Source organism: Patagioenas fasciata, chromosome 1 (genome assembly GCF_037038585.1).
Source record: "Patagioenas fasciata isolate bPatFas1 chromosome 1, bPatFas1.hap1, whole genome shotgun sequence".
NCBI lineage: Eukaryota > Metazoa > Chordata > Aves > Columbiformes > Columbidae > Patagioenas > Patagioenas fasciata.
Genome location: NC_092520.1, coordinates 61,951,519 through 61,967,513, shown reverse-complemented (window position 1 = coordinate 61,967,513; position 15,995 = coordinate 61,951,519). Strand labels below are relative to the sequence as shown.

The 15,995-nt window shown below is 36.9% G+C and overlaps 1 protein-coding gene across 4 annotated transcripts in view; it reads right to left on the bottom strand.

Moving 5' to 3' along the window:
• Window positions 1–15,995, bottom strand: part of MYO16 (myosin XVI) — a 377,675-nt gene that overhangs the window by 148,031 nt on the left and 213,649 nt on the right. For all 4 annotated transcript variants that reach the window (XM_071807296.1, XM_071807294.1, XM_065829663.2 and 1 more), the window contains one exon: window positions 9,222–9,369. In XM_071807296.1, coding sequence (XP_071663397.1) covers window positions 9,222–9,369 — 148 coding nt within the window. The remainder of the gene's footprint in view (window positions 1–9,221; window positions 9,370–15,995) is intronic.

Below are 15,995 nucleotides of genomic sequence, written 5' to 3'. Positions count from 1 at the left end.
AAATATCTCACAGAATGAGAGGGTTTAATATAATGTAGTCAGTTTTCAGAAAGATACTGTATAATATTAACTTTAACGCTGACACTATTGTTATTTCATTAATATTAAGGTGCACAGTGATGATCTCAGGGAGGAAGTTTTAGTCTACATGGTCCAGCAATAATCACCGAAACATTTCTTAGCTTCTCTTACCCTAGTAGGCTGCTTATGGTTCCATCTAATTTTCATTAAAATATGAGAGTCTAAGCATAAAATGTGAGAGACTAAGCCTAAAATATGAGACACTAAGCCTAAAGTTTAGCTGAACAGAAGTGCATGAATAAGGAAAATGAAATTAAATTAATTAGAGCACAGAGTAACACTTTAAAAAGATCAATATAGAAACAAACAACCAAACAAATAACCAAAACCAACCAAACAAACCAATCTTACTCTTTATTGTATTTTTCTATCTCAGATATATCTGAAATCATGTATTGTAAAATGTTACATTAGAATTAGATAAAATTAGTTCTGGTTAATGAATATAATTTTAAAACATGCAGATGTATACAACATATATTTTCTGGTGTCCATCTTCAAGAAAACTGAGTTAGTCGAGATTATTACTACGCAGCATAACAAATCATAACATCAGCCATTTACTGGCATTTACTGGCCTCTCAACTCTTCGTTCTTTGAAGTGCAAAGAAAAACACCAATGCTTGAAAATCATGCACTAAGAGATTCATGGAGCCTGGATTTAAAAGAAATAATAGGACAAGAAAAAGAGAGCTAAGGGAGAAAAAAAAATATTCCTTTTGGTTCAATTCCTGCTCATTTCTGGGGCAGAAAAAGAGTAAAGCAAGTTGAATAATCTCATGAATGCTATTTCCTTAGAAAACCTGCTTAAATGAGGAAGTTAATGTACTTGGGTAAAGACTGTTACCAGTTGAAATAAAAGTGGAAGCTGAAGTTATGAGGGGGCAGGAAAAATATGTTAAAGAGAATAATGTGAAATCACATTTTGCTGGAATATGCATATGCTATTCACAGTAAAGGTTCAACCTCAGAAAAAAATCAGTGAAAAGTTTCAGACATCAGAAAATACAAGGTAAACAGGAAATCAATAAATTAAATGCAGCAAAAGTGAACAAAAGGAAAAAAAAGGCAAAAGACAACAGAGAAAATTGAGACAATTCTTTTGATGTTGAGATTATTTCAGGTTACATAGATATAAAAGTCACTGAAGCAAGTTTAAACCTGCTCCAGAATCTCAGACAAATACATCTGCTTCTCCTCTCTAATAACTAGCTGGTGTAGCTTAGCTGTCCAGACCTCACTGGAATCTAAGTAAATAGAATTGCTTCATTGCATTCGGAATCTACAGATCTTGTCCTTAAAATAGTACTACTGGTTGCAAATGAGATTGTTGCAGTAGTATCGTATGAGAAGACCACAGTTAGAGCTTTTCACTAGACAGATGAAATATTAGTAAATGTTATTAGGAAGATGCAAACCGATTGAAGTATATAATTTCTTAATTTCTACATTATTTGCTACCACATAGTTAAAAAAAAAAAAACAATAAAAAACAATACCAAAACAAAACATTTCACTTTTACTCAGGACTTTACCTATTCATATTCACTTATTGCACTCGAATTCCAGCAGAATTAACCGAGAGTTAACTCCCTCAGTTTTTGAAATGTGTTTGAAACTGCATCTTCACATTACTCTATTATTTAGAAAACTTGTGAAGCATGCTTGATAAGTCTTTATACCACAACGGTTCTTTGCTGTCTAGGCATGCTAATATACATACCTTGTGCTATGTGTACCACTGCATTGTCTTGTAAGTGTTAGTGTATCTAAAATACAAGCTTTTTTGGAGGAAAGGAATGTGCTGCATGTAATCAAGTTAGGACAGGAAAACTTGCACAGTACAAAAAAAGAATACAGATTTACTTGTTCAACCAGAACTTGATGTTTTGTTTTTTTTTTTTTTTTCCAATTTAAGAGTCCTTTGGAAAAGAAGAGAGAACAGGGAAGAAGCAGGGAAAGGGAAAACGCTGAGTATAAATACATTTGGTACATCTATATATATGCATGTACACATAAATTCAAGACATTTTACTTTGAGACGCGAAATATAAGACAGTAAAGAAAATATATGTTGCTTTTAAAATATTTTTTAAAATTCTATGCTTCACCTCTAAATGCCTCAAAATGTTATGCAAAATGTTTACAAGTGGGAAAAATATGAAAAACATAAATTTGATTGTATTAAATGTGAAACTGAATTTAGCTTGGATACCCAAAGACAAATAACTTCTCTTCAATGTGCTCCAGAGCTACTTTTGGCAAGGTAAAACTTTTCTGCATAATTCCAGTATAATAATTTGAAAATTAACTTTCCACTCAGCATTGATTACAAAAGAAGCATGTTGGAGTAGGATAATAGCAAGATGATGAATTTTAGACACTGCCTTTGAGAATCACCTATACAAAGTCATCCAGTCTTTAAAATTCCTTATCCTCTGTAAAATATCATGTGCACTCCTGGTTCCTTTGTTAGTAGGGTGGTCAATGCTAAGTACAGGAAAATGAACATAAAGAAAGTAGAAATGAATGATAACTTATCTGTATGACTTAATTCAAGATTAAAAAAAAAAAGAAGTTGAGAAAGGAAAAGGAAGTAGGAGACTGATGCAGGTTTCTCCTCTTCTTTACTCACATATTTATTAAGAACTTAAATGCAGAATGATCCATAGCAAAAAAAAATCTTAGGGCTGACAGATCATAGAATCATAAAATCATAAAATTATTTTAGTTGAAAGAGACCGTCATGATCATTGAGTCCAACCATAACCTAATTCTACCTCTAAACCATGTTCCAAAGAACCTCATTCAAATGCCTTTTAAACACTTCCAGGGATGGTGACTCTACTATCAATTGCAAATCATGAGCTTAATAGTTGTCACAAGAGCTGCCATCTATTGAAAGTGTTAATTAAGTACAGGTTTACAGGCAATATGCTAAATAAAATAGATATATTGAAGAAAACATACCTATGCAATCGAGAGCAATCAATAGAGAATTTTGAAGACTCAGTTGCTTTTTGATAATGTGGGAAAAAAAATCAGAAATTCATTAACTCTCATGAAAAATTGATGAAGGATCTTTGAGGATTTTGCAGGAGTCTTGAATGGCCTCTGTCCCCTCAAGGGTTCAGCTGCCTGGGCTGAGAGAGAAGTCTTTTGGGGACCCTCCTTGTCTCACAAGTAGGTTTTGAGCTCAAGTGTTGAGTCTCAGTACTGGCCTGATATGGGGTCAGCCATGCCCGTGTCCAGCCATAGGCCTCCCTGACCCCCAGGGGGCTCATGTCCCAGCTTGGTCCCAGCCTGTGCCCATCCCCATGGCCCTTCCCAGCTCTCTGGGTAGCATCTGGCCCTACCGATCAGCCCTGGACCTGTTGGGTGCCACAGGGATGTGCCAGGAGTGTGAGGGGTCCTGCCCCACTGGCACATTTGTCTCCTTCCTCCTCTGCCCACATGGGGCAGCACCTGCCCCGGCTCCTCTGAGGCCATTGCACAGAGTTGTCCACATCCTGGAAAAGGCACTGAAAACTCACAACTCAAAGGATGCCAAGCAAACTGTCACTAGCATTTGAGAATGATTTTAAGGTCTGAAAGCCTCAACCAGTATGATTTCCCTGTATGTGTTAGCAAAGAGATAACATTTAAAGAAAAGTAGAAACAATAGGCTGCTACTGTTTGCCCAGAAGAATTAGGAAGGGGTTTTGGTCAAGTAGATTTAGAAGGACTTGACCCTCATGGCCATTCAGCTGCAGGGATGGTAAGCCTAACATCTCCTGTCACAGCTTTTCTCCCCTCCTGCGACCATACCTCCCACGATGGAAAAGCTGAGGAAGCTGAGTCTGATCTTTACCTTCCTCCTAAATTTAAATACAATGAATCCCACTTTCTTGATTGCCTGAGGCTTTATTCTGTCAGCAGGGTTTTAAAACAAAGTGGATCCTCAAGAGGGAAGCTCATAGAGCCTCAACACTAGACTTTATTGGGGTGAGACTGAAAATTTTGATATAACTTACACTGAGTTTCAGCACACAAAGTCTAATGGTAGTTTGGCAAAGTGATGTAACTTGGCACTTCATATAGAAATTATTACTCCAGCAGGACTACTACCTGTGGGAAAATCTGATGTAATCTTTCCAGCTCTAGTTGTTTCATTCACAGTATTTAGATCCAACCAATTTTGTAAGATAGGTCTAACACTTGTTTGCATTTCCTTCTAGTCATCAGACACAGATATCAGCAACAGGTAATTAGTAAAGCAAAGGGATCAAAATGGTATTGTGTAATCACCTCTGTGAATTTTTATGGACACAGCCGGGCTTTACAGGGGTGCTGAAAGTTTAAATAAAAGTGATTATCTATGAGGAAAAAAGTGATCTGTCATGCTTAAATATAAGGAAAGAGCATGGAACATCACCGGACTGGGACATTCATTAAAAAGTCTATTTTTCCAGTGCTGTGGGACTAATTAGGAAAATAAGTTTTCTCTATGAATTAATCTGGTATCATTAGACTGCCACAGCTGCATTTGTAGACAGCTGACACAGGTATGGAAAACTTTTAAATTACATTTTTCTGTTGCATTTTAAGTGAGAAAATAATGAAGCGATTGGAAAGAAAAATGGCATCCAATGATAAAAGGAAAGAGAAGGAAGAAAGAAGGCAAGAAAACATGCAGCATATTCCTGGCTTAATACCTATAGCAGTTAGAAAACACAGAGGTTGCCTCTAAGTATGTTGGATTGGGGAAATCTGGGGTAAGTGGCCACTCACAGTCTTGAAAATTGTCATCTTGAACTCTTGTGTGTGAGGGAAAGGAAGAGTGAGAATAAATAAGGATGATGCTAGAATAACCACCATTTGCACACATTGTATTAGTGCTTGTTATAAAAGATGAGGACTGGAAACACAAAAAATCAGACATAAGGCTTTGCACTTAATGCCACTGAAAAATGCCTACTGGGATCTTTTCTATATAATTCATTTTTACATCACTGTAATCTGTAAGCCCTTTTTGAAGACCAACCTTATAACTTGGAGTGGGGAAATGATTTCCTCAGTGATCAAGTAAAGAGGTTGCGATCAGTGTAGATTTTAATAAGAAATTCTATCACTTCATCAAAATTACTAGTTTATAGAGGAAATGAATGGAAATTTTTCTTAGTGACAGTGAAGAGGATATCTGTATTCAAAAACTGTAAAAGAAGATACACCAGTTCTGTGAACTGATCTACAGCTATTGTTGCAGAAGAATTTCATTGGTTTTTAAGAACTGGGGGAAACAGCACAGCCAGAGAGAGCACACACTGCCATGAATATCGTTCTATGGGAAGAAGGGAAGTTTTGCATGTCTGGGAACAGCAGTCTGAAAGTACTAATACAAATGCACACCCTGACCATACCTCAGCTTCTGCATGAACATGTATATTAGCATTTTCCCCAGCCTGAAGTTGTTTAGTTTTACATAGACAGCTCATTTACAAGCAATGTATTTCAAACTATAAATGTTGGGTATCAAAGATCTGACGTTACAAGGACTAAAAAACATCTCTGGGAATCGCCTTTCAATACTGAGAGTGTTGTATCAGCTTGCCTACACTATCAAAACCCATAACAGTACAATCAATTAGGAGAACTAGCAACCTTGTTTACACTGAAAATGGCGACATCAAGTTGAACTGCTGTCAAATCCACCATCATTTCTGAAATAATTTTCTATAGTTAAGTAGCCTTCAGCTATTTTTCTAATATACATATACAAATGTAATGACATGACTTTTAATGACAGTGTGTTTGAGTATCTTACACATACCTATTACAGAAAGACATTCTTATACTGTTATATACACTACAGCTTTGGAATATCAATGCTAATATGAAGCAATTGGCCCATAAAAATAAATGCAGGTCTTTCCACATTTTTCTGTAAGATTTTTCCCACGTTTGTTCTTTCATGTCTTTCTGATCTCGCCTTTTAGTACCCTTTCTTCATCAGAATTGAAGAGCACTTAAAAGCTGATCTGTCACCATTGGCACCTCTCTTCTTTGCTCTCTGTTTCACTTTGGTTGAACGATTCATCCCTAATGTAGTACGTACTGTAACTGTGAGGCTAAACTTAATGTGCTAGAAAAGTTAGTACATACTCTTACGAGACTAAACTGCACAGACCAGAAAAGCAACGCTTACAGGAGTGGACTATACATGGACCTAGCAAAAAAAAAAAAAAGATAAAAATCAAGAGTAAATCAAGAGCAAATTGAGAACTTCAAATCTCTAATATCTCTATATTATGCATCATCATGAAGATAAACAAAGTTCTTCAGTTTTTTTGAAACAGGCCAAATTAACAGGAATTTCAGAAATTTCAATCAATAATCTGCTGATAAAAATCAGCTTCTGAATGTAATGAACACATGGGAGTAGTTGTTGTCAATCAAAAAGCCTTGATTTGCCCTTTCAAGACTCTGCGTTTCTGATACACTTCCCCTGCTAAATGTTGAAAAATCATCTTACCTTTCAGGAACTATTTCTGTCCAAATGCAGATACAGTGGGAGGTGTATTAATTCAGATCCCTCCCTACATAGATTTAGATGGCTCGTTGCTTTAAGATTCTAGTTGTATATAGGTTCAATAGAAAGTGGCCAGCTATTTGTCTTCATATGCTGCCTTAGTAATCAAAATACTTGCAAGAACACACATTTGAGTTTCGAAGCTCAAGCTCCCTCTCAGGATGGCATCAAACACCACAGAATTACAACCTAACAACTTCCCCGACATACCAGGGTGAAAGCCCAGCCTTACTGAAACTCTCAGGGACTCCAAAGGGGAGGGATTTCTCCTTTTAGTTATTTACGTTAACTCTTAATCCACGATTACATACTGCTTAATGTGTTAACTACCTCTCACCTTTTACAGCATCAAGTCTAAAAATAACCACTATTTCACTTTTTAAGGTACTTTTATCTAAAAACAAAATAAAACCTCAGTGCTATGTCTCATTTCTCATATCGCAACGGCTGAAGAAAACAATGAAAAGACAGGGATACCCTGTGATCTTAACACCCGTTATTTACCAAGATTGTTCAATCTTCTGCATAAACATACTATATTAAACAACGGAAAGAGGAACACAAAAATTATCAAAAAACAGTTGGACATGAACCACCTATAGTTTCAAAAGGGCTGTTATCTAATTAAATTTGCTATTAGAGTCAAGATTACACTTGCTTAAGGCAAACATGACAAATTCACTTATTAATGTTACCAGAATGATATGATCTCATCAAAATCTGACAATGCCAGAAATAATGAATTTATAGCAGAGGCCAAGTCCTGCTTTCTGATTCATGTATGAGTTTGATGCCATAGAAATTCACCCCTAGTTTATCAACCAGGAAAGATCTGTCCCATTGAACTATTACACTCAGGAGTTTAAGGCAGGAAAAAATTGGCCCAAACTCTCTCTCAATAATGCAAGATACAATCTACTCTATGCAGCCAAAGCAAAGCTTTATTGATAAAAGTAGTTTTATGCAAATGCTTAGCTATAAATTACTTCTACAGAACTGGCACTGCAATGTTCAGACATCTATTTAAAAATGCTATTATATTCTTTTTGGATGCTTATCAGATATCTTATCAGATAAAGCTTTGTTCATGTGAATTTAATTATTCAGGTTTTTGCTAAGTTCTTTCCTGTTGGAGCTTCTTACAAAGTGATTTCAAACTGTTTCATTTTCTGAATAAACTCAGTAATTCCAAGCAACCTTTGCTAGAAGAGGAATAAAACAATGATCAGGAGCTCAGAATCATTTGGTCTTCCAAGCATTCAAAGGATTTTAAACATAGAATTTAACTCTTCCCCTTCTCCCCTTTGAAGGGTGTCATTTTTAGTGAACATTTTAGTAACATGGCCTCAGGCTTCTTCAGACCTAGTGCATTGCAATATTCCGTATAATATCAGAAGTGCAAACAGCTTAAAACAGAACCAAACATCGGTAGACTTGTGCTTAAGAAAAAATCAGAATCAAGTATTTTCTGAAAAAAAAAAATAATGGCATATCTTTCTATTTACATGTCCCAAACCTAGGAATACTATTTTATTCAAGTACTAGTTAAAGTGGAAGATAGAAAAGTTCAGAATAAATCCATAAGAAAAAGTCTTAGAAATTAAAAACTCAAACCACTCATTTCACATTATTTTAATTACTATTAGTCTTTTTACAGTTAGTGACTATACTCATTATAAACCTTGCAATTTAACAGAAGATGATTAATGCCAAACAGGTTTCTCTCATTTCAGTGATTTTTCTTAGGAGTCATCTAGGAAAGTCTGAAGAAAAAGGCAAATTATCTAAATTGGGAATATGTTTTCATTCCAAAAGAATTCGAATTAATAATTTTTGAGACAACCAAACTTTCCTGAAAACTTAAAAACTTTCATTTATATTAAACATTTGGAGTGTATGCAGCCTCAGACACACTACATTTGGGTGTCTTTATACAGATCTTCATATTTAAGCTCTTACTCTTAAAGGGGATCATCACAGTTTATGAAGCCAGAAAGGCAACCAGCTCATGCGGAGACACAAAGACTTAATTTTAAGTATTGGGTGTTGAATGCTATCCTTGGTTCCAAACCAGTGAAAACTTTGTTTCTGTTTCTCTTCATAAATATGAGGTAAAGTAAATCTCAACAGGAAATCGGAAATATCAGTTACATATGGTGAAATTTCATCAAAATCAACATATTGTATAAGAAAAGTCTAATTTTAACAAGTCTTTCCTGAAGACAAAAAGATCATCAGGGGAAACAAGCAAACAAACACACAAAAACCAACAGCAGACAAAAAAACTCAGACCTACTCTAGTCCACAGAAGATGGAGAAATATCTAGGAAGTTTCCTTTCTCTTTCTTCTTTAAGACAATAATCCTAATGGATATAAGACTCCAACCTTGTTAAGACGGTGTACATGTACTCCAGAAACAAATCCTCATGACCAAGTACTCAATAATAAATCATTTCAGAGCTCATTGAAAATTTACAACACAAATGTTAATTATTGGAGGAAGGACCTTGACAGCAAAGAGGCACTAAAATAAGAAAAATATTAATACTAAATATAAAGCTGTTTTCCTACCTGTGTGCAGACAAATTACTGAGGTACAAGGTGTATTTTTCTTCAGCAGACAGTCCATCCATCATCAAGTAAAAAACATGAAAATTACTTTGCTTGAGAGGTTGCATAATGACACGAGACTTCTCCAACATGTATGTATAAATCCTAGCTGATTGAGAAACAAACAAGCAAATTCATCATTATACTGATTGCTCTAAACTTATGTATGTTAAACCATTCACCATTGCAACACTGAAGAATAAACAATGTTTCTTATAAAACAGTCTGAAGTGAGCATGATATCAAAAGTATTACCATTCATTATACCATGGTTTTCTACACCAATCACATATAAACCCCTACTTCCATTAAAATTACTGGAACAAATGTCTTAGTCTCTTACATCATCTTTAAAATTACTCAGTTTTAAAGATAATAATGTACTCTGTTTTACTTATTTGAGGAACCAGTCATCATACTTGGGAAGACTTTCTAAGAGACGAGCTGTTAGTCACCTTATTGATGTATGGCCATCTGAGCACTGGCATCTATTCTAAGCTCCTTCTTAATGAAGAGAGATAGATGCAAGAGAGATTCAAGACATCTTGGAAAAACTGCACTTGGGACCATTTCTTCTTCCTCTGTTGGCAATCAAGAATGCTCAGATGAATAGTTTAGATTAACCACCTAACTTCTAGATGGCTACCTCTAGATCGCTACAAAGAGCCAAATCCTCTGCAAACTGGTCATCAACAAGCTCACTAACTTGTGCCTGGGGAAACATGGGTATCTCAGAGGGGTTATGATACCAAATGAGAACCCATGGCAATCAGCATATCTGGGAAGAAGGTAAAGGAAGATGAACCTGACCACAATTTGCCTACAGAAATGCTGGTAACAGGATTGCGCATAACCTGAAGCTCACTAAGGTTCTGAAAAAGGCAAAACACAGAAGTAGAGGAAATATTGAACCCTCAGATCCATTCACCTGCTTCACCAGATTACAGGCATTTTAGAGGTATTTGTGAAGAGACAGAAGGAGATTCACTGGTTTGGGCAGTCTATTCTTCAGCCGTCCACTGAGTGAGGGCCAAAATTTAATGAAATTTAATTAAATACAACAAGGGCAAGTGTAGAGTCTTGCATCTGGGCACGAACAACCCCAGGTTCCAGCATAAGTTGGGGAATGACCTGTTGGAGAGCAGCATAGGGGAAAGGGACCTGGGGGTCCTGGTGGACAGCAGGATAACCATGAACCAGCACTGTGCCCTTGTGGCCAGGAAGGCAAATGGCATCCTGGAGTGTATTAGAAGGGAAGTGGTAAGTAGGTCGAGAGAGGTTCTCCTTCCCCTCTACTGTGCCCTGGTGAGACCACATCTGGAATATTGTGTCCAGTTCTGGGCCCTCAGTTCAAGAAGGACATGGAACTGCTTGAGAGAATCCAATGTAGAGCAACAAAGATGACTAAGGGAGTGGAGCATCTCCCTTATGAGGAAAGGCTGAGGGAGCTGGGTCTCTTTAGCTTGGAGGAGACTGAGGGGTGACCTCATTAATATTCAAAAATATGCAGAGGGTGAGTGTCACGAGGATGGAGCCAGGCTCTTGTCGGTGACAACCAATGATAGGACAAGGGGCAATGGGTGCAAACTGGAACACAAGAGGTTCCACTTAAATATGAGAAGAAACTTTTTCACAGTGAGGGTGACAGAACACTGGAACAGGCTGCCCAGGGAGGCTGTGCAGTCTCCTGCTCTGGAGACATTCAAAACCCGCCTGGACACATTCCTGTGCAGCCTCATCTAGGTGTTCCTGCTCCAGCAGGGGGATTGGACTAGATGATCTTTCGAAGTCCCTTCCAATCCCCAACATTCTGTGATTCTGTAAACACCACCCTGCAGTTCCAGATGTGGCAGACTAAAGAGAACGAGAGAACACCAGACTCTAGCTAGAGGTCAGGGCCCTCCCTGTGACCGAGGACCTGATTCCAGTTCCCACTTACCCCACTGTTCATACACTTTATCTCATCATTGCTTAAATACTAGCTGTGATGCAAAGACCAGAAGCATCTCCCTTCACACAAAACTGAGCATCCCCACCACTAGGATGCAGCACATTCTGTGGTAGATTGATGCTTTTAAATCTCTGTAATATGACAGAGCTTTAAGAGGCTCTTGGGAAGCATCCTTGCCCTAGAACAGACTGTTGAGTTTAGAGGATAAACTGCACTTCTCAGCAATGGAGGAGCAATACTTCTGAAACCCTCTAAGTAGAGGAGGATATTAAACCATACCTTCCCATAGTCAGGATGACAATCAACTCATCTAAGACTCCTTCCTTTATGAATTGGAAGTAGTTCTTGAATATTCAGTGATAGGAAATACTGGTGCATGCATCCTGCAGCACAGTAAGTATGTTCTCTAAACACATACAATTTTTGAGCCATTCATGTTTTCTTAGGAATTTTTTTTTTTTTCTTTTTTTTTAAGCAAGACAGGATTAAGCATAAAACAGCATCGAGCTATTCGGTGCAGCCAAAACTGTTGCATTTCCAGGCATAAACAGAAGCACCACTTCAGATGCCTTAGAGGCCTGAAGTTCGAAGGCAGGGTGGAAGTTTAAAGACTGCTTCAGGTGGGCATAGTTGGAATGGTATTTTCAATGTACATTTTGAATGTACATTTATACAGTCCAAAAATTACATTTAGCCCTTTGAAGTCAACTTCAAGGCCGATGTGGCCATCGGTGAAAATGATTTTGACACCCCTGATCCATACTGTTAAATTAAACACAGCAAACTTGAAGTTTCTTGAAGTTGTGTGTATAAGGGAATGTGCCCTGTGAGAATATTGTTGAAAGACAGTGTAGAGTGGAGGGAAACAAAAGTGGTGAATCTGAAACATGTTGTTTTAAGAAAGGTCTCAGCAGTTAAGTGCTGTCCCCAAAATTAATAAAACTATGCACACAGTGCTGCTCTGCACAGGCCAAACCATGCCAGACACATCCCAGTTAAGCAGTATGGAACGTCAGTGGTGCATTTTACACCCCTTCTTCTACTGAGCTGCACAGGCATGGCCTGACATGTGCTGGCAACCAAAACCATGCCCAGAGTTCTACCTACAGAAGAGATAGTAGGACTGACAGAGAAGGGTTGTACAGCTGATTTGCAGAACCAAGGGGACATGATCTGGCCCATTTAATCATCCAACAAAACGTAGAAATTAACTCCTACTATTACAGAACCTATATTATGAGAAGCTGGGTATTGGCCATCTTGCCCCGTGTTGCTCCACCACAGAAGAACTGTGCTGGAAGTAAAAGGGCACACTTAGGTAATTATTTAACTGGTAGCAGGATATTTTTCTGGTTTCAGTAACTTTGCAGCACACTGCAAATTGAAGCAATGCAATCTTAACCTATCATGGCAGGATTGGTCCAGCCACACACTTTCATCAGAATCACTCATTACCTGGCTGCCATTCCTACAAGGCAGAATGGAACAGAAGAACGTGAAGGATAATTTCCATCTTTTATTGTGCTTGAAACTTATTTCTCAGTAAAACTAACCCTACCGTTGATTAATTTGAAAAGAGGTCATTATGAATCTTTGATCACTTTTTTTTGTGTGTAATGATCTTCACTAAGGCTTTCATAACTATCACTCAGGTGTTTTTAACATTCATTACTGGAGGTTATCTATCTGGTTACATTTAACTTTGATGACAGGCAACACCACTTATTTAGATGCCACAAATTAATTTAGCCCTTTTTAGGTCACCTACTTTAAAAAGGCTAAATACAGTTCACCTCAGCACCTCCAGTAATGGGAAGAACTGTTAAGAAAAGTCGAGCTTCTGATCAGCAAGAATCACACGCAGCACTATCTTAATGGTGTTAAAGTAACTCATAAAGAAAGCTATCACAGTAAGATGCTTCTCTACAAAGTGAAATTACATGTTCTTTAATCTATGTGTGAAATAAAAGGTAAAAATACTAGAGTTCCAGAGCAAAGTCTGCCATTTTTGTGCAATGTTAACTGTGCGTACAGGCACAAGGAAATCAGAACTTCCTTTAATAGATCACTTATCTACTGAGCAGCTACAAAGTCAGCAAAGTGCACTCTACTGAAAGTCTGGTCAGTGAAATCTTTCTTTCACCTACACCTTCTTTGAAACTACATTGGTCCTTCTTGAAAACCATGCTGTCCTAAACACAGATATTGCTAAAGACAAAATAATGTATGAAAGTTCAGAGCTGAAACACAGTACAAAAAGACATCAGAGAGCTTAGCTGGCTACAGTCTTTCTTATAACAAAAATGGGAATTCATATCTGAACCTTTTAATAAATAAAAAATGTTTGTAAGACACACAGGTGAGTATGCATTCTGCTGCTTTTTGCAAATCAAATTAGATCATTCAATTTCAGTGCAATTTGAAAATAAAAATAAAATAAAAATCAGGCCTTGCTTTTCACAAAGTGAAGACTGAGAAAAGCAAGACCTGAGAAGCAAGGCCAGAAAAGCTGGATAATATGTTTGTCAGGTTTGATTTTCTCTTCCTAACCTTCTTTTTTAGCAATTTGAGGAAACTGACAGAAGCCTTACCTTTCACCTTAGGAATTATGTTAACATACCTGCAAGACTATTTACTCTCTCCCTTTCCAAATAACAATAAAATGCAGTAATATTGCTTCTGGAAACAAATAAATGAATAATACTGGCTTGGAGTAGAATCACACATAACAGCTCCATCCTTGTTTTCAAGACTTTGTGGCAAAGATCTGGTTTATGAGACAGACTGAACCAAGCCCGTAGATGAAAACTATGGTCAACGTTTGTTATTTAGGCATATTGGACTTTCTGCTATAAACCTTATGTGACAAAAGTCAACATTTCCAGGGTCTAGGCATAAAAGAACTTCAGCATGAACAAAAAGCTGTCACAAATGTCACTGATGTCCACTCAATATCAAGGAATGCTACCTTGAGCTTGCCCTCTGTAGTAAAAATTTACACATTGCATACCCCTTCTTTAGCAAATTGTTCCGGATCTCCACCTTTAAGATCTGTCTGTTAAGCAGTTTAAACAACCTAAATCCTTTGACGACACCAGTCTAGTGTCACCTGGATTTTTGTTTACAAACCAAACATATTTGGCCTAGTTTGCCTCAATGAGTTATAAAGTCATGGATCAGCAGAATCAGGTGCTCTGCATATTTACATTTTTCATTCATGTTTAAACAGTGCAAGACAGTAAATAGTGCTGCAAATGATCTTGCAAATAGATACAGAGAAACACTGGGTGGGATTTAAAACAGCCACAGGCAACATGCCTGATTCTTTTCTCACTTATAGTAGTGTAAATCTGGGACAATTTCACTCAGAAGTGATTCTTTGGAATGGCCTAGAAAAGGAAACATCTACAATGCAAATCAAACAGCATGAAAAGGTTCAACTTACAAAAATATAAAAACCACTTTTACTTCTGTACTGAGGCTTCTCACTCTTGACTGTAAATTAAGGAACTTTTGACTAACCTTAGATTTGGTAAAAGTAATTTATTCAATTCCTAAATATTTGGGGAACAGCAAGGCAGAGACTTTTTTTTTTTTTTTTTTTTAATTTTTGGTAATGGTCTTGACTACCCTAGATTTTCTCATTTAATACTTCTGGTTTGAAAGTGGTAAAAACATAGCATTAGTGTATCAGAAACCTGACAGGAGAGCCTGGTTAACTGATCCCACATTTATATCATTCACAGACAAGGGCTGTGAATTAAACTGGCAAATCTGTGTAAAGCTGCTTGAAAACTCCCTGCAAACTCAAGCAAGGCACTCAAAACTGTGGGAATACTTGGCCTTGAGGCCTTAAGGCTTCTGTTCCTCATCTGACACAACGTCAGGTCAGAAGTACTGTGAAAATGAAGCCATTTCTGTTTCTGAAATGCTCATACAGTAAAAAATGTTGATGAGCAACACAAAATGCACAAAAAAAATAGCACAGAATAGAATAAAATGGCACAAGCCATACATGGATCACTTAAGGGAAAACAAACTATCTAGTAGAAATACAGTCCATTCTCTGCAACGAATGAAGCTGGGATGGGCAAAACAACAGCATTAAATTTGTATGCACAAGGCAATCCAAGAGTATCTCAGACAACTTCAATTCTGGCATTTCCTAAAGTTCATATGGTTAACGTTTCAAAATTAGTATCATTTTCATCTGTTTGCATTTGTGCTCTGTATGTGTAACAAAAAGAGAAAAAGTGTGCATACAGTGTAATTATGATAACTAAATATATGCAAATTGGATTTATATTACATAAAGGGTTTATAAAAAGTTAGTTTTAGGGATCGAATTTAGGGATTTTTTGTATAAGCTCAATTCAGATGCTATTTAGTCCATTCAAATGTTTACATCACTTAATATTACTTCCACAACAGCTCATAAATGAAAAAAAAAAAAGATGCTTTTTAGTTTTACACTTGCTTTACAAATATCCTATGTTTGTAAAACAATACAGGAGAAAAAAAAGTGACAACAATTTCCCAAGCAGTGACATTTTCATTGAACAAACCTATTTGCTAAGGTACAGTGAACCCTCTCAAGAAAACAAATTATAATTCCCACTCTGAAATATTTCCAAATAATATTTTTAGGAAACTCTTCCAAAAGCATAAAAACATTCAGAATTATAAAAAAAATATGTTGTTTTGGAAATGGTCATCCAACGAAGTCTCATTTACTTGGATCAAAAGTGCACCTCACCACACAGCTTTTGCATTCAGGAAGATCA